Below are 23,956 nucleotides of genomic sequence, written 5' to 3'. Positions count from 1 at the left end.
TAGGTAGATTGATCATGATTCGCAGATGACCCCTATTGATTTTGAGGTCACAAGGTCAAAGGTCAAGGTCACGGTGACCCGAAATAGTAAAATGATTTTCGGATGGTAACTCAAGAACGCTTTTGCCTAGGATCATGACACTTCATAGGTACATTGATCGTGACTTGCAGATGACCCCTGTTGATTTTCAGGTCACAAGGTCAAAGGTCAAGGTCACAGTGACAAAAGTCGTATTCACACAATGGCTGCCAGTACAACAGACAGCCCATATGGGGGGGCATGCATGTTTTACAAACAGCCCTTGTTAAAATGAAAATGCATGTAATATTAAATAATATGCGCATATATTGCACATGTTATTTGAAAATATTCCACAGGGATAAATATCCAAGCACATTCAAAAGTGTACTTAGTTGCCAAATTTGGACCCTGTCTTTTTCAAATCCTAGATGGGGCCCTGGATTAGATAAAAAGTTTGAAAAAGCAATTCAGTCTACATAAGTTGTTAACAGTATTTGCAATAGGTGAACTGTAGTTGTACTTAATATCAAATTAAATTTCAGATTATGACATAGGATGGGGGAGAATCGTGGACCTGAACAATACTGTGATAGAGAGGAATTCCTACTCAAGAAAGCAGTTTAAAAAACACAGTCAATGTGAAAGAGTGAACTTTTTTATTTTGGCCGTGTATAAGAACAGTTTGTTTTTTAAAAAGTGCATGTCTATCAAATTATTTTTTATGTATATATATTGAATATTTTTGTTCTTTGTCTTTAAAAGCTACATTGTATCTTAAAAGTATCATCAAAATGCGGAACGAAAATGCATACATTTTCCGCATAAGTTCCACATTTTTTGTGACTGCGGAAAACATGCGGGGATTTTCAGCATTTGTTCTGCATTTGCAGAAGTATAAAATGGTGATCCATGTTTTTAAAATGTATTATCTTAAAATAAATATAAAGATACTATGTTAAATGTATCTTGTCATAATTTTGACTAGTTTTTAGCTAAACTGAGCACAAAGTGCTCATGGTGAGCTTTTGCGATCGCCTTTTATTTTTTCAAATGGCCTGTCCTTATATGGGTATATTTACAATATGCATGTAATCCGATTTCCGCCCGGTATCTAAATTACGCCCGTAATCTAAGTTACGCCCGTAATTTTAACATTCCGCCTGTAATCTGAATTCCGCCCATAAACTGCTTTCCGCCCGTAATTTAAAATTCCGTCCCACCTCATTTACATATTTCGCCCCTGTTTTCCGCTCGGATTACGCCCGGAATCCGCCCGGAATCCGCCCCTCTTCTTAAAATCATATTTAGAAAAATACGCCTGGAAATATTTTTTACGCCCGGAATTTAGTTTGCGATTCCGTGCCGATTCCGGGCGGAACATTTCGTACAGGATAGCAACTTGATATTTGGCATACATGTGCATCTCATGGAGCTGCACATTTTCAGTTGTGATAGGTGAAGGTGAAGGTCATCCTTCAAGGTCAAATGTCAAATATAAAGCGTCTGTCTGTCTGTCCGAAAACTTTAACATTGGCCATAACTTTTTCAATATTGGCGTGCATGCGTATCTCATAGAGCTGCACATATTGATTGGTGAAAGGTCAAGGTCATCCTTCAAGATCAAGGTCAAAGGTCAAATTTTGCAATATTGAAGATAGCAACTCCATATTCGGCATGCATGTGTATGTCATGGAGCTGCACATTTTGAGTGGTGAAAGGTCAAGGTCATCCTTCAAGGTCAAAGGTAAAATATATGGCTTCAAAACTGCACAGCAGGGGGCATTGTGTTTCACAAACACAGCTCTTGTTTAATATATTTTCTGCACATTTCTTCAAAAAACTTACATCAATACACGATTTTCTTCGTTAATTCACTCATTCCCGACAGACTTGTGTACATATTTCGCTTACATTTTGACGCGCTTAGGTAGGACCGCATTACCGCTTCCGAAATGTGTATTCATACTTTTGCCTTCGAGGAACTTATCTGATGTTTGACGGAAAGGGCCGAAAATGTGCGAGTGTGGGTCAAGTTCCCCACAGGTACTACTTTCCCGTTCCCCCAATTTTTTTTCAGTACCTAAAATTTTTCGTACCCAATTTTTTTTTCGTACCCAATTTTTTTTTCATCCCCACTTTTTTGTTCGTACCCAAATTTTTTTCGGTCCCAATTTTTTGGTTCCCAAATATTTTTTCGTACCCAAATTTGTTTTCATACCCAAATTTTTTTCGCAATTTTTTTTTACCAATTTTTTTTTTCGTACCAACATACACAATTGTGGTGATTGTGGTGATGTAGATAAACTAAACTTGATGCTTTTATATCCATCCTCTCAAAAGCATTGTCACACCAGTACTGTCAGTACTTTGATTAGTTTATTGGAAGACAGATGTACCTTGATTTGTGTAAACCACCAACTCACAAACACCTGAAACTTAACTAATGGCTGTATCATTTGTGCCATGAGTCATAAAGGTGAACTTACAAATGTTGGGATATTTGTTTTGCAATGCTTGTGATAAATGCAATAAAAGCTTAGAAAAAGTGGGCAAATTGAATAAGTGTAGCAACATTGTTTTTCAAAACAAATTTTATGTGTGTTGAGAAACTTTCCTGTGGTTTGCAATTTAACCAATTGATAAATATATTGAATATTTCAAACTTCAAATTATCAACAATTTTTTTTATCAACGGTCACCAAAACTACTTGTCTACTTTGTTTGTGAGAAGTGAAGTTATTACTTCAAAGCAAAAACTCATGGAAATTGTCTGTCTCTTAAATATTTTAAAGGCGATAAATGTGGTTAAAATGTTTGCTTTTTAAGAATGAGTCGAGTGCGTACTCTTCCTGCAATGAATCCGAATCCGTTTTGTGTATGGGGTCTTGTATTGTCGGATACCCACGACTTATTCATTCCGTTACTCTCAAGCAATGGAGAGTAGCAGAATGGGTCGAACGTGGGTATCCGACGATGGGGGTCTAGGGGTATTTGGGTTCTCAGCTAGATGAGGGCTATGGATGTAAAGGCAAGTTACAGGCACATTTGAGCTAGCAATTTTTAAATAGTTTGATATCATTACTTTATCTGCTATTTAAATTTTCGATTTACGTCAACTTGAAAATTGATTGGTTGGTAAATTATATTGATATGCAATTGTGTTAGTGTGTGTGTGTTTAGCAAGAAGTTGAAGTCGCCTTAACAAAAAAATATAAGTACAACATATCATCATTAGTTTAATATAATATTATCTTACTTTTGTAACTGAAATACTGCAAAAATTCAATAAAAGTACCATGAAAGACTGAACCACAAGCAACAGAAGAGTTTTATTGTGGAAATGAGAAACTTGTAAGATAAATTTACTCATTTAGTGGTTTAATATGATTGACAAGAAGTAGTAAAATGACATAGTAAAAAATTTTCTTATAAAAGATCATTTTTTAGTTTTGCTGATTTTCTTTAGATAATGGCTTCATACCCGTAGCCAGGGGGGGGGTGCGTTGGGTGCGGGTGCGTTCGCACCCAATCTTTTTAAACGAGAAAAAAAAAAGTACTTTAAGTTGCAAACAACTTTATATGACGCAGAAACGGTTATTTTTTCCAGGAACCCATTCAATATGCAACCGACAGGTCACCATATAATTAATTCCTCAAGTAAGTCATTCCCAAGATAGCGAGTGATTTTTATTTACAATTTATAACCGCAGAATAGTTGAAATCAACAGAGATTTTGACTGCAAAATTTTAGAAGATCTAGGAAGCCGGTCCCCGCAAAATGTAATTGGGATCTTTGTTATAAATGGATGTTTGTTTTCTGTACAATGCATAATTATTAACATGGCACTCTTATCCGTATAAAATCGATACTTATTTATAGATATTTGATACTTAATGATTGTTTTGTAACTTTTGTCATCGTAATTAATGTCTGTTAAAGCCATAACTGTGTTAGATATCATAACAAAATGATGAAGCCGTGACTTATAACAATTACACATTTTGCACATCATTTTCGACAGACTGCGTTGTCTTTTTGTTATATCCCCGTACAACCATTTTCGGATCCCCTAAATGATTTTCCAGCAACAAAAATATCAGCTATGCTCAAGACAGGCTCATTTTGTTGTTAAATGACAAGAAAACAAATCATTTCTATAAAGCAATGTAGCTTTTTTTATAGTTTACCACCCCCTAATGGCATCTGTTCGATCTATCTGCTCTACATACGTAACTTTCCACAATGTTTTAATTATGTCAAACTTGACACTAGGAATGTTCTACACTCAAACAGTTGTTATAATGAATTTAAAACGTTATAACATATGATCAGGTGGACGTTAACGTTAAATGTTCATAAACTTTGACGGATCTTGAGCATATTATGGGCAAATAATTACATCTTTTTTTTTCGAAGGGCTGGTATACATTGTTAAGGACTTTGAGACCATAGGGCCAGTAGTAGTTTGTGGTTATAGGGTCTTAATGAAGCCTTAAGTGCTATATTTTTCTGAAATTCATTTAGAAAAAGATTACTTATTTGTGGAAAATAGTTTTAAAAAAAACAAATAAAGTAACCAGTCATACAATTTTGATTTATTTTTAGTATTGATGCAGATTAGAGAAGACCCAATTTTGTAAATCAGTGTTTGTTGTACAATACACTATTAGCACGTTTAGAGCAATGCTAATCCTCTGGTACTATCCATAGTAGCAGACAAACAAATGTTTTGAAAAAAAGTCAAATACTTCCATTTAATTTGCTCGATTTTATTAATGGTAGAATGTTGGAATGGTGAAACACAACAATTTATCAAGATTCCATGAAATAATGATATTTTATACCGTTCTTACTGTTTGATTTAACATTCTATAAATTTGTTGTTGCATATGTAAACAAAGTGTGTGCGCGCATTCTAGTGTCGGATTAAACACCGTATAAAATGATGTATATCCGTGACTGATCAAGGTGGTTATTAAAAAACGTGGTGGGGAATACATGTATGCCATATCATATTCATGTCGATCAGTCACTGAGTATGGTCAATGAAAGTGAAATTTCATATACAAAAATGCTCTTTCATATACAAAAATGCTCTGTAACTTCACTCTCTAAATACAGTTAAAAAGTGACCAGAATGCAGTAGTTTACGTTCCATTTTCAAAAATTTCTAGGGGAATCGAGGACCTCCAAAGCCCCAGATTGCAGGAGGGGGGCATCCCCTCCCGCACATACCCCCTTTGCCACCCCCTTTGCCACTTTGTTGCTCAATAACAATTGTCGCTGGCAAAAATTCGCACTCCCCTTTTCAAAACCCTGGCTACGGGCCTGGGATTGCATTGTCTGTCATAAATAATGTCCATAAATAATGGTTACTTCAGTAGTAAATGACAATAATTAAGCGCACCGATGTTTCTTATACAGACAGAAGGAAAAAAGGAAATTGTACAAAAAATTGACTCATACAGCAGTCTTGAATTAAAGCTATAAACAACTATTCTGGAAACAAAACTTTTTTCCAAGATCATTAAGCTAATCAGGACATGAATCCTTAAAATACATAAAAAAGTAAGCTGTTTGAAATCGACCCATCAGGATAAAGGGAAGAGCCTAATCCTTCAAACTAAGTGAGTGTGCTGGTCTTACGGAAGTCCCGTTAGTGACATGTACATTCCCAACGGTCAACACGCCTTTTTACCATCAAGATCATAATTTCAGGTATTGCAACGAGTGTTGCTACCTTCTCTACAAGGTATAAGGCTTTCAATCTCCTTCGAGACAGACCTTACGGCCAGTTGGGCATAGCAGTGGTGGTAAGACTCGCACAATCTCCTCCAAGATTGAGCTTACAACTGCACTAGCCAGAGAATGATACAACGCTCACCAATACCATGCACTTATGATCTTGAACAGTTAGAAGGCGTGAAGAAGGCCTGGAATGTATAAATCACTGAAGCGATTTCTGCTAGACCACTTCATCTGGCACTCAGTTTGAAGTGCTTGGCTTTCTTTCTCAATGTCCCAATGGGTTTTACTGCCGCAGCCTACTTTAAGAGGATTTATCAGAAGTGATAATCATGTGACTATCAACACGGCGACGTTCCTGCCTAAACAAGTATTTTTCGCTGGTTTATACCCATTGTTACTTTTGTTTAATTTTGAAATGCCTCCAGCTTTCTGGCCATATCAATAAGAAAAAGATAAGGGTTTATTTTGTACTTATATATGCTTTACATCATGGCTTTACTCAATTTGAATTTTCTTAGCTGAAGCTGTAATTTTGTAGTCCGGCTAAGAAATTTTGTAATGAGTTAAGTTGAAAAAAGAGCGAATACTAATACGAAATACACCCTTATCACTTTCTTGCTGATTTGGCTGGAAAGTAAGCAGCATTTAAAAAATTAATAAAAGTAATAAAGGGTATAAAACAGCAAACAATATACGTTTCCGCATGGATGTCACCATCTTGATAATACTGTGCCTACCACCTCTGTTTTACAAGGATTACTTTACTGCATTCCTGCACCTATCTGACTTGACTCTTGTGGAAACAGGTCAAGTTTACCATGTACTTGTTCATGAGTCTACTTAGCATATTGCCAGTAAATTGTGTCGTATATTTACACACAAATGATTATATTAGAACAGGTATATAATAAATAGCTGCTTATCATAAACTTCTTGTTTTTATAAAAGTTCTGTAAAATATTTATTTGTTAAATAAAAAATTATACTGGGATACTACACTGGAAACAAAATTTCATTATTCTAGAATTTAGGCAAAATATGCGTCAAGAAATGCTCGGTACATTGGTCTTCAAACAGTCTATTATGTGAAGTTGGAAAACGACATTAATTCTAGAATGGACTGTTTCAGCTTCATTTGCTTTGTTTTGACCATGCAAATGTCAGTGGTCATAAAAACAAAGATTAAAGCCATAGAGTACAGAGTTCTCTATTAAAAATAGATGGACCTTTGCTCATGCACTGTATGGGCAAACCCTCTTTGCTCATACACCGCATGGGCATATCCCATTTGCTCATGCACCGTATGGGCAAATCCCCTTTGCTCATACACCGTCTGGGCAAACCCTCTTTGCTCATACACCGCATGGGCATACCCCCTTTGCTCATACACCGTCTGGGCAAACACCCTTTGCTCATACACCGTCTGGGCAAACCTTCTTTGCTCGACACTCAACATGCATGGATCAGGCTCCATTAGCAATAGTTGCTCATATATGTATGAACAAACAATATGCAATTGATTTATGCTGAATGATTATGTGAAATAAAGATAGGATATTTGTTGTTTGTTGGTAAAGAGATCATAGAAATAGAAATTATTCTTTTCGTGAGTGGCGAAGCAACAAGTGAAAGTATTTACTTTCAATGATTACGAGTTAATAAAATTAGATAGTCTATTGAAACTAACACATTTTCTTAGTATTTTATGCCAAGTTGACAAACTTACTGCTATAAAATCCATGTTTATCAGAAAATTCTGCGGGAATCTGAATTATATGACGCTACGTCATTTCACAATTTTGCATTTACTGTAGACGATTGGTAACAAAAAACAATGAAAAATTACAGTGAGAAATAATGATATTTTTCACTGTTTGAACAGTGAAATATACAGTTTTTGTCACACATATTTCACTGTAAATCATCAAAGAGCATAAATTGATATGCTGTTATTGTACAATTTGTTAACACATCTGGATGTGTTATTTAAAAAATAAGAACAACAATTTTCAATTTTCAAAGTCATATTTTATTGTTTTCCCTGGTTTATTTCATTTGGAAAGTTTTTGACATGTATGGAGACTTGTACATTAGGTTTAATTATTTGAATTTTTTTTTTTAAACAACAACATGCACTCTTCGAAGTAAGTTTTTTATTTTTGGTTGTAATAGATGACCATTTTTTTCATCAACAATCATTAATACAGTTTATTCCATTTTATGTGCATTTAATTGATTTAAAAAAGAAAGCAATTCAAATTTTAAACAATTCTATAAGCATGCTTTTAACCATTATTTTCTATAATTCATGATGAAAATTACTGGAAAACCGATAATTTCATAGGATGGATTTTTTTTTTTTTCATAATACATAAAATAACACAGAAACAGAAAAATTAATTAACAGTCTTGCAATGTTAACAATGATGTACAATTCATTGTGTTTTTAAATAATGAAATTTTTGTATGAAAATTGACATTTGTCTCACTCAGGTTTGATAAAGACTTCAAATTTAATAATGTAAAAAAATTACTGTTAATGCACTGCGTAATTTGACCTATAATTAGTAAATTCACCAAAAAGATATTTTAAGCAGATTAGTATGTAAATGTGACAAACATATTGTAAGGTAGACAAATCTGTTTAAAATAATAAAAATACATAGATTATATATGACATTATCAACATGTACAGTCGTTTACAGTCATTACAATAAAATATTAAAATCTATTTCAGGAACTTGACGGTAGAATGTATATTAAAAAAATCACACATGTGATTGTTTATAATAAATTTATATATAGCACATACACATTAATTATAGAAAAACCAACAAGATAAAATAAATAGATTGAAATATATAACAATATTGATTGGAAGTTCACATATAACTTTGTTTTTAAAAACTCCAAAGATACATTATATACAATGGCTTCAAACTAGAATTGTACACAGAATTGTGGGTACAAAATCTCTGTTATTTAATAATATTGATTAGAAATTTACACATAACTTTGTTTTTTAAAACTCCAGAGATACATATATACAATTTCTTCAAACTAGAATTGTACACAGAATCTTTGGTACAAAATCTCTGTTATATATGAAATGAAAAGTTTAAATGACAATCTATCATGTTATTTTTGTAAAAAACATGAGGAAACCTTAACTCATCTCTTCAATCCATTTTCAACTATATAAAACATTCAATGATTCTGAACAACATCAATTTGCCCAACAGTTCTTGCCAACATGTGCTCGTTGGATTTTTTTTATGAAGAATTGACCCCATCATTATTTTATTTTATTCTTGAAATAAAATTGTATGTTTTTATTTGTAAAAAAAATAGTAAAATCCCAACATGTCCAGGGCTAGGAAAGACTTTTCAACTAGCATGGGAAATTCAAAAGCACACCATTTCCCTAGACTCGGAATTTCCAAATTGGTCAGTTGTTGCATTATTTATGCTATGGACCCATAACGAAAAAATGTCCTTGTGTTAAATTGATGTGCACTGAAATGAATATTTGAACTATACACTGTGGTGTTGGTATCACATTTTCTTTTCAAATCTGTATTTACCATTTACACGAGAAAACAGTGATTGTATTACAAATTTCCATATTATGTTACTATAATTAAGATCCCTGTCTTATATAGAAAGTATAGTTACTACATGTTGTACTTGTATTTTCTGTGCTTTTACAAAGATTTACTAAGTACACATGCATACATTGTACACTTCTTATAAACTTGCATTCTGTTTATAAACTTGCAAACCATGTAGCTGTATACAAACACAACAGTTTCTGTATTCAATTACTACTTGTTTGTAAGGTATGAAGTAGGATCGACCACTCCTTCACAAAGTTTATCCTATTTCTACATAAAAACCGATAGAATAACTACTGATACTATAAACTTGAGCTCTAAACTATTGATATTTGTTGAGCATGTTTTTTTGCGATCTCTACTTTTAAAACACTGTATGATACAACATGATGTCATAACAAATGATGATGTTTAAAGTAAACAAATAGCTCATTGCAAATATTGGGAAAGCATTGCTATTGCTTTGATTTTAGGGCGATAAACGACCACAAATTAATCGGATAAATGTAATATTATTTGAGGGTCGGATAGAGATCAAGATTATAACGCTTGGCTTGAAGCTTGCACGATAAACTTGATCTCTATTGGACACTCACATAATATACCCTATTTATTAGGCTAGACAGACACCATAACCACTACACCACTGCCACCACATGCAGAGGTTGAAATGCACACACTTAATCACACTTCTATCATTACTTTTATTTCCTCTGCTCTTATGCTTTTGTTGGTGTGAAACAAATAAACTATTATCATAAATCCAAGTTTGACACAAAGTGTTTTCCTTAAAAGATTGAGGAATTTTTTTTGCTTTTGAATTTCATTAACCAGTTAAGGCATACAATTATTAACCTTGCATACCACGGTAATCAATTATCATTATGAAAACAGAAATCCATGTTTTCAGATGATACTCTTATTAGTTTAAGGCGAATGACCAATTGCCACAAAAAAATGTTTCTATGTTTTGCATTTTTTCACGCCACTTGTTTTCTATATACAGAAATCAAGTGTGGGTTATTCTGCAATAATTATGTATTTAATTGCTATTAACACATTATGTTTGTAAGGTGTGGAGTAGGAAGGCCTCGACATATGCATACTTATTGAGGATGTAAATAAAGTTTGTTTAAATAAAAATAAACATTTTAAGTAAAACAAACTTGCTGTTTGCCATTGCCTTAAAAAGAAAAAAAGAAAGTATATACTATTTTTTATTTGTTATGAAACGTAATTAAAAAACATTAAGAGCATATCAGCTTGTCAGTAGCATCAATAAACATGACGTCATTTAGTTTCTACGATGTTTGTTCTGAATTAAAGTTAAGTCATGAGCAAAATATTTATGAATGAAAACAACTTCATATGTTAGTACAATTCAATGACGTCACTAAAAAGGGAACTTTGTACTTAGAAGGGCGAAGTATTGAAAACTATAGTTTATGTTCAAAAGCTTGAACCAATCAATCTGAATCATGTTAGAATCTAATTAATATTTTTCTATGAGTGTTTGTTGTTGAATAACCCACAGTAAGGAGTATAGATGCATGTTATCAAATCGCTCGTGCTGTGGGTTATTCGACAAGAAATCATCATAGAAAATTGTATTTCTTAATAAGAAGTGTGATTAAGTGTTTGTAGATGCTCTAGTCAAAATAAACATCTACCTGATCCTTAATGTGTTTGGGCAAGTGCCCAGAAGGGGTAAGACTGAACCCTCTGCACCAGATGACATTGGTGTTCACAGTTTCAACAAAGGGTTCAGTCTTACCACCTTTGCAGCCTTTCATTCTCCTACTTGCAGGAGTCCAGGCTGTTGTTTTTGCCCCCTTGTACCAGTGAATTTCAACCTCTGCAGGCGATACAATATTAATGACTTTGGCAAGCTGGGGCCACTCATCTGCATATTTCGCCCAGTCAAGTAAAACAAAGAAGCCTTCTTTGATCGTTTCTTTCGCTGGAGCAGCAGAGGCAGCAGCAGCCTTCTTGTTGCCTATTATTACAGGAGGGATGGGATCGTCTATTTTTGCGATTCCCAGCAAGTCTGATAAGTCATCTGAGGCTGCTGTGTCCTCTTGCCTCCTTTTCTGCATAAGCAGATCAAGGATGTGCACTGGCTCATCCATCCAACTGTCCTCTGAAGGAAGAACATGCATAAATACTTAATTTGCAATGATGAGTGATCAACGTGGTGTTAATTAACCAGTAGCTTTATGCAATCATGAACTGGTATGTCAATTTTCGTAGATTCAGCATCTTAGTAATATATACCTCAGGCTCAATTGTGCAATTAGCCAGATTTGTTTTCCTGCTCCTAGAATGTAGTTTTTTTAAATATGAAAGAATGTTTTATATTTTTTTGTGCAAAAATGACTTGAAAATATTAGGATAGCTAGAATAAGTATAGGTCAGAATATTAGTTGGATACTAGTGATAATAGAAAACATCCATTTTCTGTGATCACTCAATTTAGATTGATTTTCTTCTGTATCCAACAAATTTTCTTTTTATTTTATTTTATGGTTTTTTTACCGTTTTTTTACATAAAATAGTTTACCTGGAGAATTTCAGAGGAATAATGACCTCATTTCCTTAAAATATGACTTAATTTTACAGTATAACAGTGATACATAATCAATATATTTCACTGCTTTTTTTCACTGTTTTAAACAGTTAAATATCAATTCTGTTTTACTGATATTTATACTCTATAAACCTCTGCAAAGCATAAAATAAATAGAGGATTTGTTGGATTTGAGTGATCATAGAAAGTAATTTTTCACGAGTAGCGCAGCCATGAGTAAAAATCTATGTTTTCTATGATCATGTGTGAATTAATATACATGAAGATATTACACCGAATCCAACAAATTTTCTTTTTATTTAAAGCTTTTCCCCATTTTTTTAACTTTTAAAATAGTTTTAACTTATATTTCCCTATGATCCACCAGAAAGCATAAAAAATATGTGATACTCATATAACATTCTGTAACTCTCTGTCTTAATATTTGTGTTGTTGGAAATAGAGCTTGTATGTTTTTTAAACTTAAAATGTCTACAAAATAATTACCTATTTCCTTAAGTTCATTGAAATATTTGTCCCAGTAGTTGGCCATGGCATTGTCCTTGTAGAAACTGCAATATATAAACATAATTGGTCAATATGTTATATTTCGAGATTTTTAATACCATTATATCACCAAGAATGTGGTCGCTTTTACCAAAGACATGCACACACAATTTGGATGTTAATCAATGAACTCCAATGTGAAAATATACCATATAAATTAAATCTTAAGCTAGCATTTTCAAATATTTGGGGTCATATTGTTTTTGCCCTGTCTGTTTGTTTTTGTTTGTTTGCTTCAAAATCTAACATTGGCCATAACTTTTGTAATATTAAAGATAGCGAATTGATATTTGGCATGCAAGTGTACCTCATGAAGCTTCACAATTTGAGTGGTGAAAGTTAAAGGTCATCGTTCAAGGTCAAAGATATATGGGGGACATAGTGTTTCACAAACACATCTTGTTTACTAATACATATAAAAATAAAATTACCTCTAAGTGTGAGGCTAATTTGAATTAAAATGCATGAAATATATCAGTGCATACTTTTCGAAGTGTGTTAAGCCAATTAACGATATATGGCTGGGGTGAACATTTAATTGTTGAATTGATTTTAAAAATGGAAACATAAATAACCTTAGTGTTCAGTCTAGATGGCATCATCTCATAGCTTATGCTACTTACGAAGCAAACGTCTGCATATCATTGATGACCTTATCATCAATGCGTTCCAACGATGGGGCAATCTGTGAAACTGGTCCTGACGGGCAACTCTTCAACAAGAAGTTTCCTTCGCATACATTCCAAGTCTGCAATAGACATGTTTAAATATTTAATTCATTTTGAGGACTTCAGTACAAATACATATTTGTACAGTTTATAAATTAAATTTCCTGGTAAAATGTAATCCATAGAGCATTACCCAGTACAAAAGTTGACAATCACAATAGCTCTATTTGCAATTTATGTTAATATTTCAGAACACTTAGTAATTTTTGTTGCACAAAATCAAAGATTTTAATCACATCATCACTTATACATGTAAAAACCACCTTGCGTGAAACTTTCTGTCAAGTAATACATATTAGGGATATGTATTTTACTCATGCAACTTTTTAAAAATGTTATGATTTTTTAAGATTCATTTTATATTCAATTTTTATGTTTGTAAGTCATTTTATCTTCTGTAAATGTTATTTACAAAAAAAGGCAGTAGATGTTGTTGAAAAAAGAATATGATATCAATGTTGATTATTTATATTATTTTATTTTATACTTTCCGGTGGTTTATAGAGAAATATCAGTGAATTAAAACTGATAATTTCACTGTTTCAAACAATGAAAATTATCAGTGAAAATTATCGATAATTTTCACTGTTTATGTTAAATGACGTCATTTTTTGGACGAAATGACGTCATTTTCTCAACGTAATTCTTTAGTTAAACTCTTTAACAATGTATATAAACTGTGAAATAAAGCATAAAATAAAAAGAAAATTTGTTGGGTTCCGTGGATTATCGATTTTAATTCACTCGTGATCATATAAAATGTATATTTTCACTCGTGGCTGCGCCACTCGTGAAAGTATTATTTTCTATGATCACTCGTGAATTAAAATCGATTATCCACCGAATCCAACAAATATCCTCTATTTATTTTCTTTGAACTTTAGATAAAGTCACAAACTGAGTGTATTGCAAAGTCATGTTTATTAATCTTCATTAAATTTTGACATAAATATGAATAGTAATTGCTATATATGACACATTTTTTATGAAAGCCAATGTCATGTGAGGCTTTTGCAAAACAAAAGGAAATATTATTTCATAAATTTCTGCTTTCTTAAATTTTCTAATTGAGCTTAATCATTAAAGGGGTTTCTTAATTACATTAGTTGATTTTACCTTATCGGTGGACCACTTTTTTGTGTAAATCACAGCTTTGCCATTCTGATTTATTATTTTGAAAACATGTGGCCTGCTGTGGTTACAAATGGGATTCATGTCGAGGTACTCAGCAAAGTTGTATACCTCACTGAGCTTGATCCCTGGAATCATCCATTTTAATATCTTAAAATGAAAGCTTGGTATATGTTTTTTATGTTTCACTTTGAATAATTCTTGTGGCTCTCAGAAAGACAAATTTTAACCAGATAATGAACAAATAAAGATGTACTAATAAAAAGGTATTGGTCATTCTGAGTATGGTTCATTTAATACACTTGCATGTCAACTATCAAGTGGCTTCAAAGTACTAGTATTGCAAAAGTTATGGCCAATGTTTGAGTCTGAAGCATACAAACAAACCAACAAACAAACAGACAGGTCAAAAGAAAATATTTCCCCTAGCATAGACTAAGGAACAAAACAATGACATTAAATACCTGTATCTTTAGTCAACAAAACTTAATTATATACTTAATTACATATGCATCTATAGAAAGACTTACCTGTGGGTGCAGGTGTGTAACATTTTTCGAAGCCAATTATTAGTTCATCAAGTGTCCTCACCTCCTTTGTCCACAACCATGTAGAAAATCTGAAATTAAGAGAAATAATGATGTATTTGATAATCTCCTTTGAATGTGAGTGATAAATGTTATGTAAAAAAATATTTATCTTCATATGAATACTGCTACCATTGTAAAATTTTGCTGTAATATGGTTGAGTACCTGGAAAACATTTGATCAATGTCCTCATGTGTATGTCCCACCATGAGGAATGAAAGTTTGACTTTCTGAAAAACACCATATTCCACCAAGGCAGCCAGGAATCCCAGCATGTATCTGTTAAACAAAAGACCCTTATTAGTGAATTATTTAAAGCGGTCATTATTGGGCATGTGTATAACTACTGTTTCGATGTTCCATGTGACATCATAACAAGTAACCTGTTTAGTATGGTAATACGGAATCAGTAAACTAGCCAGTAGCATACATCTAAATTTATTTCTGTGCAGTTGTATTATAACTACTGATACAACTTGTATTCTTTTTTATCAGAGACAATAAGTAAGCATATAATAAAATTGTTTATTTCTATGTATAGATTCATGAACATATTGAGTATCTCATATTTTCTGATTGTAAACCTCTATCAAATACCTGTTTTTATTTTGGCCTGGACAGTTGTCTAGTTGCAGGTAGAGAACAGGAGGGAGACTGGTCATAAGCAGAAGGGTATGAACCAGAACTGAAATGCAAGAAAAATATCTTGAAATTCTTATCACATTTTCATTCAGATCATCATCATTGGAATGTCTTTTTTATACGTTTTTTTCACAAATTCAATCACAATTGGATAAATGTAGAACACTCATATGGCGATTGCAGCTATCTATATTTTTTTAATTATTTATGTTTTTGTTTTTTTTACACATTGATTGGAAATCGGAGTAAAACACATTTTGTTCCAAAGGTGTATAAGAAACATGTGCCAGAGGGAGATTAGAACATAGATTTGCACTATGGGAAGTTTAAGTTACAAAATAACAGAATATGGACGAGGTTAAAATAACATTTAGAATTTTGATTACCACTGATAGCAAAGGAACTGCCATGAGCCCACTGGAAGGTGTCAAAAAATCCATAGGCACCATATCCATGGACAATGGCACCCATGAGATTAACTTTCACCTTCCAGAGGTTAGACAGTCCCTTTGCTTCCTTCAGGTAATGTGGAAGGCTTGTCTTCTCCTGGTCCATCCCATCCAGAATGATAGACAGGTATCTGGCAGGGCTAAACTTTGCCTTTTGCGCATGCTTATAGTACTTCTGGCGTTCCTGGCTAAAAGAACAAAATTAACATAATGTTTAATGTAGAATTGCAATGCTAGTCCAACATATATTTAAACTATCCTTTGTTATCAATTCTTCATGTCCATTTATTAAGACATACTTTATTATCATCCAATTATACATCTTAATGAACATTAGGTCTGTAAATATTTTTGTGAAAGCTGATTCATGTTAATTGAAACACTTAGCAAGAGATTTTTTTTTTTTTAAGAAACACAATGCCCCCTACTGCGCCTGCCACTTTGAAGCCATATATTTGACCTTTGACCTTAAAGGATGACCTAGACGTTTCACCACTCAAAATGTGCAGCTCCATAAGATACACATGCAGACCAAATATTAAGTTGCTATCTTCAATATTGCATAAGTTATGGCCAATGTTAACGTTTTGGAACGGACAGATGGACTGACGTACAGTTGAACTACTATAAGCCATCCTATCAGGGGCATAAGTTACAATTTCATCAATCTGTCATGTAATTCATTAGATGGTTAAATCAGAATGAAAGTATCAAAATGAATACAGAAAAAAACATATCATTACTTCTGCTGTTGTAAATGTAATTCTCTCAATTTGAATAGTTTTTTCTTATCCTCCCTGCATGTTGCCTTTTCAATTTCAGTCTTTATTTTTGTGCACACATCACATGCTGAAAATCTGGATCTCTGCAATAAATGTACAATTGTTTGAAAGAAAACCAACTTTCCAATTGCAAAACAGTGCACTGAATAAAAAAGAGATTGTAAAATTGCAAAAAATCAAAGTTAAATTAATATAACAGAAATCAAACTTAAGATGTATTTTTGTTTTTTTGATATTATATATAAAGAATTAAAACCTATATTCGAAAGGTCACCGTATTTATATTTAATTGAAAACAAAAAACATAGAAGGACTATTGCCAAAATGCATCTCTCATCCCATAATTTGTTTATTGAAACTGGCAGACATCATAATATTGTCAGAAACGAAAGAATATGCCCCATGTGAAGCTGTAATGATATTGAATATGAGGTACATTTCATACTTATACTGTCTGCAATACCTATAAGCAAGAATCAAATATATTCCAGAATTCTATTACAAGTGACCTAGTAATACTATGGTCAAATACATTAAACTACTAAATGATAGAAAGAAAACGACACTTAGAAAATTATCAACTTATTGTATAACGTGTTTCAAAAAAAAGAAATAATAATTTGTTTATTATCACATGATTTGTTAAGATTAACTATAGCCTACACTAACAATTGAGTGTACTTTGCTTGTAACATGTTGTCTGTAAGATTTTCATGTATTTGTATATGACGATAAGCTTGTTATGCTTAAGTCAAAATAAATATTATATTCTTATTTGATCTGATATTTGTTATTTGATATTTGAGTAATTGTTTAGACTACACACGACTACTTTAACTTTACCTTAGGAATGATGATGTGTGGCATGTACCTGGCCCACACCCGCATGAAGTGTGTATGGCTGATCGGATGTTCGCCATACACCTCTGCTTCCACACACATCATGTTGTACACATCTTTTTTTTTAAGCAGTAGGGAAGATGAAGTCTAAAACAAACAACTAGGAACGATACGATATGGTCATGCACAACATGAAACATATCAATAACAAAGAGAATTCAAACAAATATTTATATACATAATTGAGTAATATGTTACAGTAATAACAAGAAATATCTTTAAAAAAAGATATACGGCGGTGATTGTGGTTGGTGAAAGGTAAAGAGTTTAATGACTGAAATCAAAGATAGCATATGTCTTAAAGGTTTGTACAGTTCTTAGCTGCATTCCACGCAGTACGGGATGTTACACGTAGTTTTTGCGTTTTATTTTACATTATTACATATTTCTGATCATATATCTATAGATACAAAAAAAGAAAAATGGAAGTGAAATTAAAACATTTTAGTCAACCGGCCACACGCGAAGTATATGAACTAAAATATACTAGTTCACAGACAGGAATATGTAATTAATTACTAAATATGAGAACATAGCCTTTAAATACAAACATTTTGGCGCTGGCAATCCTCTGAAAATAAAAGGTGCACGCACAAACTGTATTGATGTCAAGAGTTGAGTGTAAAACTGTTCTATCAATCAAGCCTTTTCATTAGAGATAGAATTGTTTCATGATGAACACACAGTAAAACAGTGTTACAAACACGCGGAAATGTTTCCAATGTTCTGGTGGTATACTCAAATCAGCAATTGGAATAAATGAAGTGTATTCATTCGTGGTAAGGTCAGGTAAGGTGAAAAGCTGGGTTATACAGCTACGCCGAAAAAAAACAATATCTTACTTGTTAGAATCTGGCATCTTGTGTTGAATTTTCAATTATTAAAGTAAAAACAATCCTGAATCGTATATCTAAAACAGGTGTGGGTTGTACAAACAGCAAGTCAGTTACTGACTTACCATGAACAAAACATCAATTTAAAAAAATGATTCCATTATAATATATTAATGTTACAAGGAAATAATATTGGAAAAAAAACATTAAGATTTGTGCTGATTAATGCCAGTCATGTGTCTATAAACATAATCTTTTAAAACAAATAACAAATATAATGCTTTGTTACTTAAATAATTTAATAACAGGTTTACAAGCTTGAGGGCCTGGGCCCAGTTCTCTCAGTAGCTGCCTACAGCCAAGAAAACTGGGCAGCAGTAGAACGCATTTTCGAGTCCCACTCGCAAGAGTCATTCCCTCAAAACGTAAGAATCTGTGCATCTTACATTTTCTGTTCCCTTAAATAACTGACATACATGTATGTTAGTATGATTTGGTCAGTTCAGAGTTGTATCCTTTAAGTGATGGTGAAGGATATCAGTGAATTAAATGTTCTTGTTTAATTTTTAGTTATTCAGACAGCTGCAGGGTGTCCAAGACAAATCCAGGACACCCTACTTAATAAAGGCAATTGGCACTTCAGGATTAAAAGTTGCCCGAGAAATTGCAGAAGATAAAAGAAAGTAAGGTTATGTCAACATTGAAGTCCATCAGTTTTTAAGTTTTATTAACCAAGCTGAAGTTTGGGCATATTGTTATGGCCTTGGAAATCTTTATGTCATCTGGAGCTGTTCATGTGTCAATATCAATCTTGAAATAAGGAGTTTTGCCCCATAACTTAGCAGTTGGTAATATTTTTGTCATAAACTTTACCACACTTGCAATTCATGTATGCACAGTTGATTCAAAGACTATTAAATACATAATGGTGAAAAACATGGTTTTACACTAAACACAAACTAAAACACACCTTTAATTAATTTCATTGTTTTCGATTTTAAATAGCCAGCAACTCAGATATATGTGTCAATACTTGAAATCCCATTTCAACCACCAATGTTTTTTTCATAAGAGACCACATGAAGCAATTAGCTGTGGCCACATTACAGATGGGGACTTGGGAAGACATTGAGGAGACATATACGTTGTCAGACAAGATGTTAGAGTTCACTGGTATGCTTATTTATTAAAGGTTATAATTTGGAGAAAAAATAGCCTATTAAAAATAATGGCTTATTTGCAATTATTAATCCTCTCATTACTACAATTGTATTCATTTTATAATGCTTGAAATATCATAAAATATATTTGTTACTTTCCTAAGAATTGAACAATTAGACCCTGAAAATCCTAGCCTGAAGTCCGCTTAAAAATATTTAACAGATCCATATTTCATACACAACTGTATGTTTCCTTGATCTTACAAATCATTACTTCAAAACTTGTTTTAATTATATGCTTTCAAATTTCCAAAAAACATACGCCATTTTTATGGCAAGTTAAAATTGCAAAGCCCCTTCATACATGACATAGCAATAGTACACATAGAGGATGAATGGACAATGATATTTTATTTATATTTTTCTGTATGTTATTTAATATATGCAATACAATTTCACCAAAAAAAACTAAACTGACATTTTCAAAAAAAGGTTTTATCATGAGTTAACAGAGCAATTGTTCTTATAGTTAAATATCACTTATATAATTTCAAATAAATCAACAATATTATAAAACATATTATACATCCAATAAATTCATCCAATCGGCATTCTTCATATGTGACCGTCCAATATATTCCGGTATTGGATCCAAAAAGTCTGTATTTTTTCCATATAGGACAGATGAGTACAAGTGCACTAAGCAATTGTTTTATAACGATAAAAGCCGTTACTGAGAAAAAGTATCCGAATGTACTATTATCGACTTGCACGGGCGCTTGTCTTGAAAATAGTATAGATGCAATTAAAGCATTTTTAAATCAAAATTAAAATGAAACAAAGAGCTGAAGAAAGAGATATATGATAAAAAGCTTATTTGACGTTTAAACTGTACAGTACGTGATATATTTGGACTCGCACACAGCCTTAAGGCTCATCCAATATGACGTCAGACTGTGTGCTTGTCAAATTATATATACGTATTGTGCAGTGAAACGTCTAATAACCTATAAAAAAGGGAAGTTTTAGATAACAAAGTAGATGTCTTATTTCTTGAATATCAATTACATTTTTATTATTACAGGTGACTTATCAACCCCTCAAGGACGTGAACGTTATTGTTACCACGTTGAGAAATTGTCCGTCAACGACAAAGATGCATGGACAGTTACAATAACTGTCAAAAAAAATGGAATTGACGTGCCATTGCAGCCACAAATTTTACAAAAGTTCACTGAAAAAATTATTAAAACAGTGCAAAAAAATGTCACTGATTTTGAAGAATAAATAGATAGACGAATTTTGTTGAATTCTGTGGAATATCAATTTTAAGTCACAAGTGATCATGTGGGTGATCCACTCTTGAAAATACATTCTTTCTATGATCACGAGTGATTTAAAAATGATATTCCACAGAATAAAACAAATTTTATTTTCACTTCATGTTTTTTTTCAACGTTTATTGACATCGTAAACTAGTTTTGCTAAAGAATTTTGCTGGAATAGTGACTGTTATTTTTCACTGTTTGAAACAATGACGGACGGACGGACGGACGACAGCGCCAAAACAATATCCCTCCGCCTCTGGCTGTGGATATACATGTATACTCATACCAAGTTTCAATGAAATCCGCCAAAGCACTTCCAAGATATGGCTCCGGACACAAAAGTGCCTATAGTAAAAAGCATTTTTTCAAGATACAAAGGGCCATAACTCTGTTTTTAACAGATGGTGTACAATGCCATTTGGTGTTCATCACCCTCTTATGCATATATATACTCATAACAAGTTTCAATGAAATCTGCCAAAGAACTTCCAAGATATGGCTCTGGACACAAAAGTGCCGGATGGACAGCCGGACAGTCGGACGGACGGAAAACGCCAAAACAATATCCCTCCGCCAGAAACGCCTCTGGCGGGAGATAAAAATTCTCATATAAACTACGGTAATCTGGTGATAATTGTTAGTGACATACGGGACATAATTGTAACACTCTCATGTAGAGCTAAAATAGTAGAATTTGATTTCCGCATAAAGAGAGTGAATTATGTAAAGACTTTTAACTGAGATTATGTTCCGGTACTTTAATTTTTTATTTTTTTTCAGATTTTATTCAATTGATATAAGGGTTCGTTTAGAGTCATACAAGCAACTAGCTGTATTGTACATGTTAATACAATTTATTGTCAACCCTCAAACACCTTCTATGGGATGTGATATTTATATATCATTTGAATGCTTGCTTTATTTATATTAATTTAAAATGTTCATGAAAAAAATGTCAAACAAATATAATGTGCATTTTCTTAACTAGGGGGGGGGGGGACAATTTTAGTATGAATAAGGCCAATTTTTTTTTACCTAAAACCAAAACCGGCCTTGGTTTTATTCATATGCAAAGATAACTTGCATGATAAATAGAAAATATTATACGAGTGTCTGATTGACATCAATATCATCATGCGAGCTTCAAGTCGAGCATGGTAATCTTGATTTCTATCCAACACTCGCATAATATTATATTTATCCAATTAATTTGTGGTCGTTTTTCGCTTTCGCTAAAAAATCAAAGCAATAGCGTTGGTTTCCCAATATTTGCAATGAATTGTTTGTTTAATTCAAACATTATCATTTGTTATGAAATAACATTGAATCATACAGTGTTATAAAATTAGAGGATCACAAAAAAAATGCTCTAAAATTAACAATAGTATAGAGCTAACGTTTATAGTATCAGTTGTAATTCTATCTGTTATCATGTAACAATAGGATAAACTATAATTTCTTCTGTTTAAGGCAATGGCAAACTGAAATTGTGTTGTTGTTTTACTTAAAATGTGTCATTTTTATGTCCCCCACCACTACAGTGGGGGACATATTGTTTTTGCCCTGTCTGTTGGTTTCTTTGTGTGTTTGTTTGTGTTTGTGTCAAACTTTGACATTTGCCATAACTTTTGCAATATTGAAGATAGCAACTTGACATCTGGCATGCATGTATATCTCATGGAGCTGCACAATTTGAGCGGTGAAAGGTCAATGTTAAGGTCATTCTTCAAGGTCAAAGGTCAAATAAATAGCTTCAAAGTGGCGCAGTAGGGGACATAGTGTTTCTGACAAACACATTTTTTGTTTTAATATGCATTTACTGTTAAGTTCCTGAACTACATTTTGATATTGTATTCGAATGACTGAAAATGATTGAACATGTTGATTATGTCATACATAATCTATGTATTTTTATTATTTAAAAAAATTGTGTCTACCTTCCAATAGTGATGTCAAATTAAAAAATAATCTGCATAAAAATCTTTTTTGGTGAATTTAATTATTACAGGTCAAGCTATTTAAGAGCATAAACATTAATTTTTTAATTAATTATTAAATTTAAATCGATACCATACTATAAATTTTCAGTAAAAAAGAACACTATGAAACACATTATGTATTGATCCTCATTGTTAATATTGCAAGATTGCTAATTTATTTGTCTTTTTATGTGTGATTTGAAGCATTATTTGCATAACTAATGACCATTTTTCAAAGAACAAACATATTTACAATAAAATGAATCTAGCGTTTTTACTATTTAAACCAGCCAGAAATAAGGTGACCTTTTATAAACATTATTGGCATTAAAACCTTAATTTTGAAAACTGCATGTTGTTATTTATAACCATAATTATATGTAATGAAACATAACGTACAAGTCTCGATACATGTCAAAAACTTTCCAAAATGAAGTAAAACAGGGAAAACAATAAAATATGACTTTGCATAATGAAAATTGTTGCTTATTTGTGAAATGAGGCATCCAGATGTGTTGAAAAATCATACAACAACAGCATATTATTTGATGATTTTTGATGGTTTACAGTGAAATATGTGTGACATAAAATGTATATTTCACTGTTGAAACAGTGAAAAATATAAATATTGTTCACTGTCATTTTTCTTTTTTTATATCCTGATCTTCTACAGTAAATGCAACGACCCACAAATGACGTATGGCTCAAAATTGTGAGATGACGTAGCATCATATAATTCGTGTTCCCGCATAATATTTCAATAAACATGGAATTTATAGCAGTGAGTTTTTCAACTGGGGCATAAAATAATAAGAAAATTTATTAGTTTCAATAGACTGTCGATTTGTATTTGCTGGTGATCATAAAAAGTATATATTTTCACTTCCCCACACACAAAAAGAACAATTTCAATTTCTAT

At 32.5% G+C, this 23,956-nt stretch overlaps 1 protein-coding gene and 1 long non-coding RNA gene across 2 annotated transcripts; one reads left to right on the top strand and one right to left on the bottom strand.

Annotated features, from left to right (window-relative positions):
• Window positions 1–8,573: 8,573 nt before the first annotated feature.
• LOC127848652 (uncharacterized) lies at window positions 8,574–17,797 on the bottom strand. Its single transcript, XM_052381232.1, has 10 exons — window positions 17,681–17,797; window positions 16,799–16,920; window positions 15,993–16,243; window positions 15,562–15,649; window positions 15,130–15,243; window positions 14,907–14,995; window positions 14,362–14,504; window positions 13,141–13,265; window positions 12,458–12,522; window positions 8,574–11,524 (listed from the first exon to the last, which is right to left on the bottom strand). Exons 1-10 carry the CDS (start codon window positions 17,780–17,782, stop codon window positions 11,034–11,036), a joined length of 1,590 nt encoding a protein of 529 aa, XP_052237192.1. The 5' UTR covers window positions 17,783–17,797; the 3' UTR covers window positions 8,574–11,033.
• A 969-nt stretch (window positions 17,798–18,766) lies between these two features.
• LOC127848910 (uncharacterized) lies at window positions 18,767–23,487 on the top strand. Its single transcript, XR_008034811.1, has 4 exons — window positions 18,767–18,995; window positions 19,141–19,253; window positions 19,643–19,743; window positions 20,815–23,487. It is a non-coding gene; the product is annotated as an uncharacterized LOC127848910 (long non-coding RNA).
• Window positions 23,488–23,956: the final 469 nt, after the last annotated feature.

This window comes from Dreissena polymorpha, chromosome 10 (assembly GCF_020536995.1).
Source record: "Dreissena polymorpha isolate Duluth1 chromosome 10, UMN_Dpol_1.0, whole genome shotgun sequence".
Classification (NCBI taxonomy): domain Eukaryota; kingdom Metazoa; phylum Mollusca; class Bivalvia; order Myida; family Dreissenidae; genus Dreissena; species Dreissena polymorpha.
This window is presented reverse-complemented; position numbering and strand designations above follow the sequence as displayed.

Bases quoted from the DNA above. Each gene is read 5' to 3' on its own strand.
- LOC127848652 (XM_052381232.1), bottom strand. From the start codon at position 17,782: ATGATGTGTGTGGAAGCAGAGGTGTATGGCGAACATCCGATCAGCCAT. The intron at 16,244-16,798 runs GTAATGATATGT...TTGTTCTTTTAG, and splicing joins TTACATTTACAACAGCAGAA to CCAGGAACGCCAGAAGTACT. The intron at 14,996-15,129 runs GTACTCAACCAT...TCTTAATTTCAG, and splicing joins ATTGATCAAATGTTTTCCAG to ATTTTCTACATGGTTGTGGA.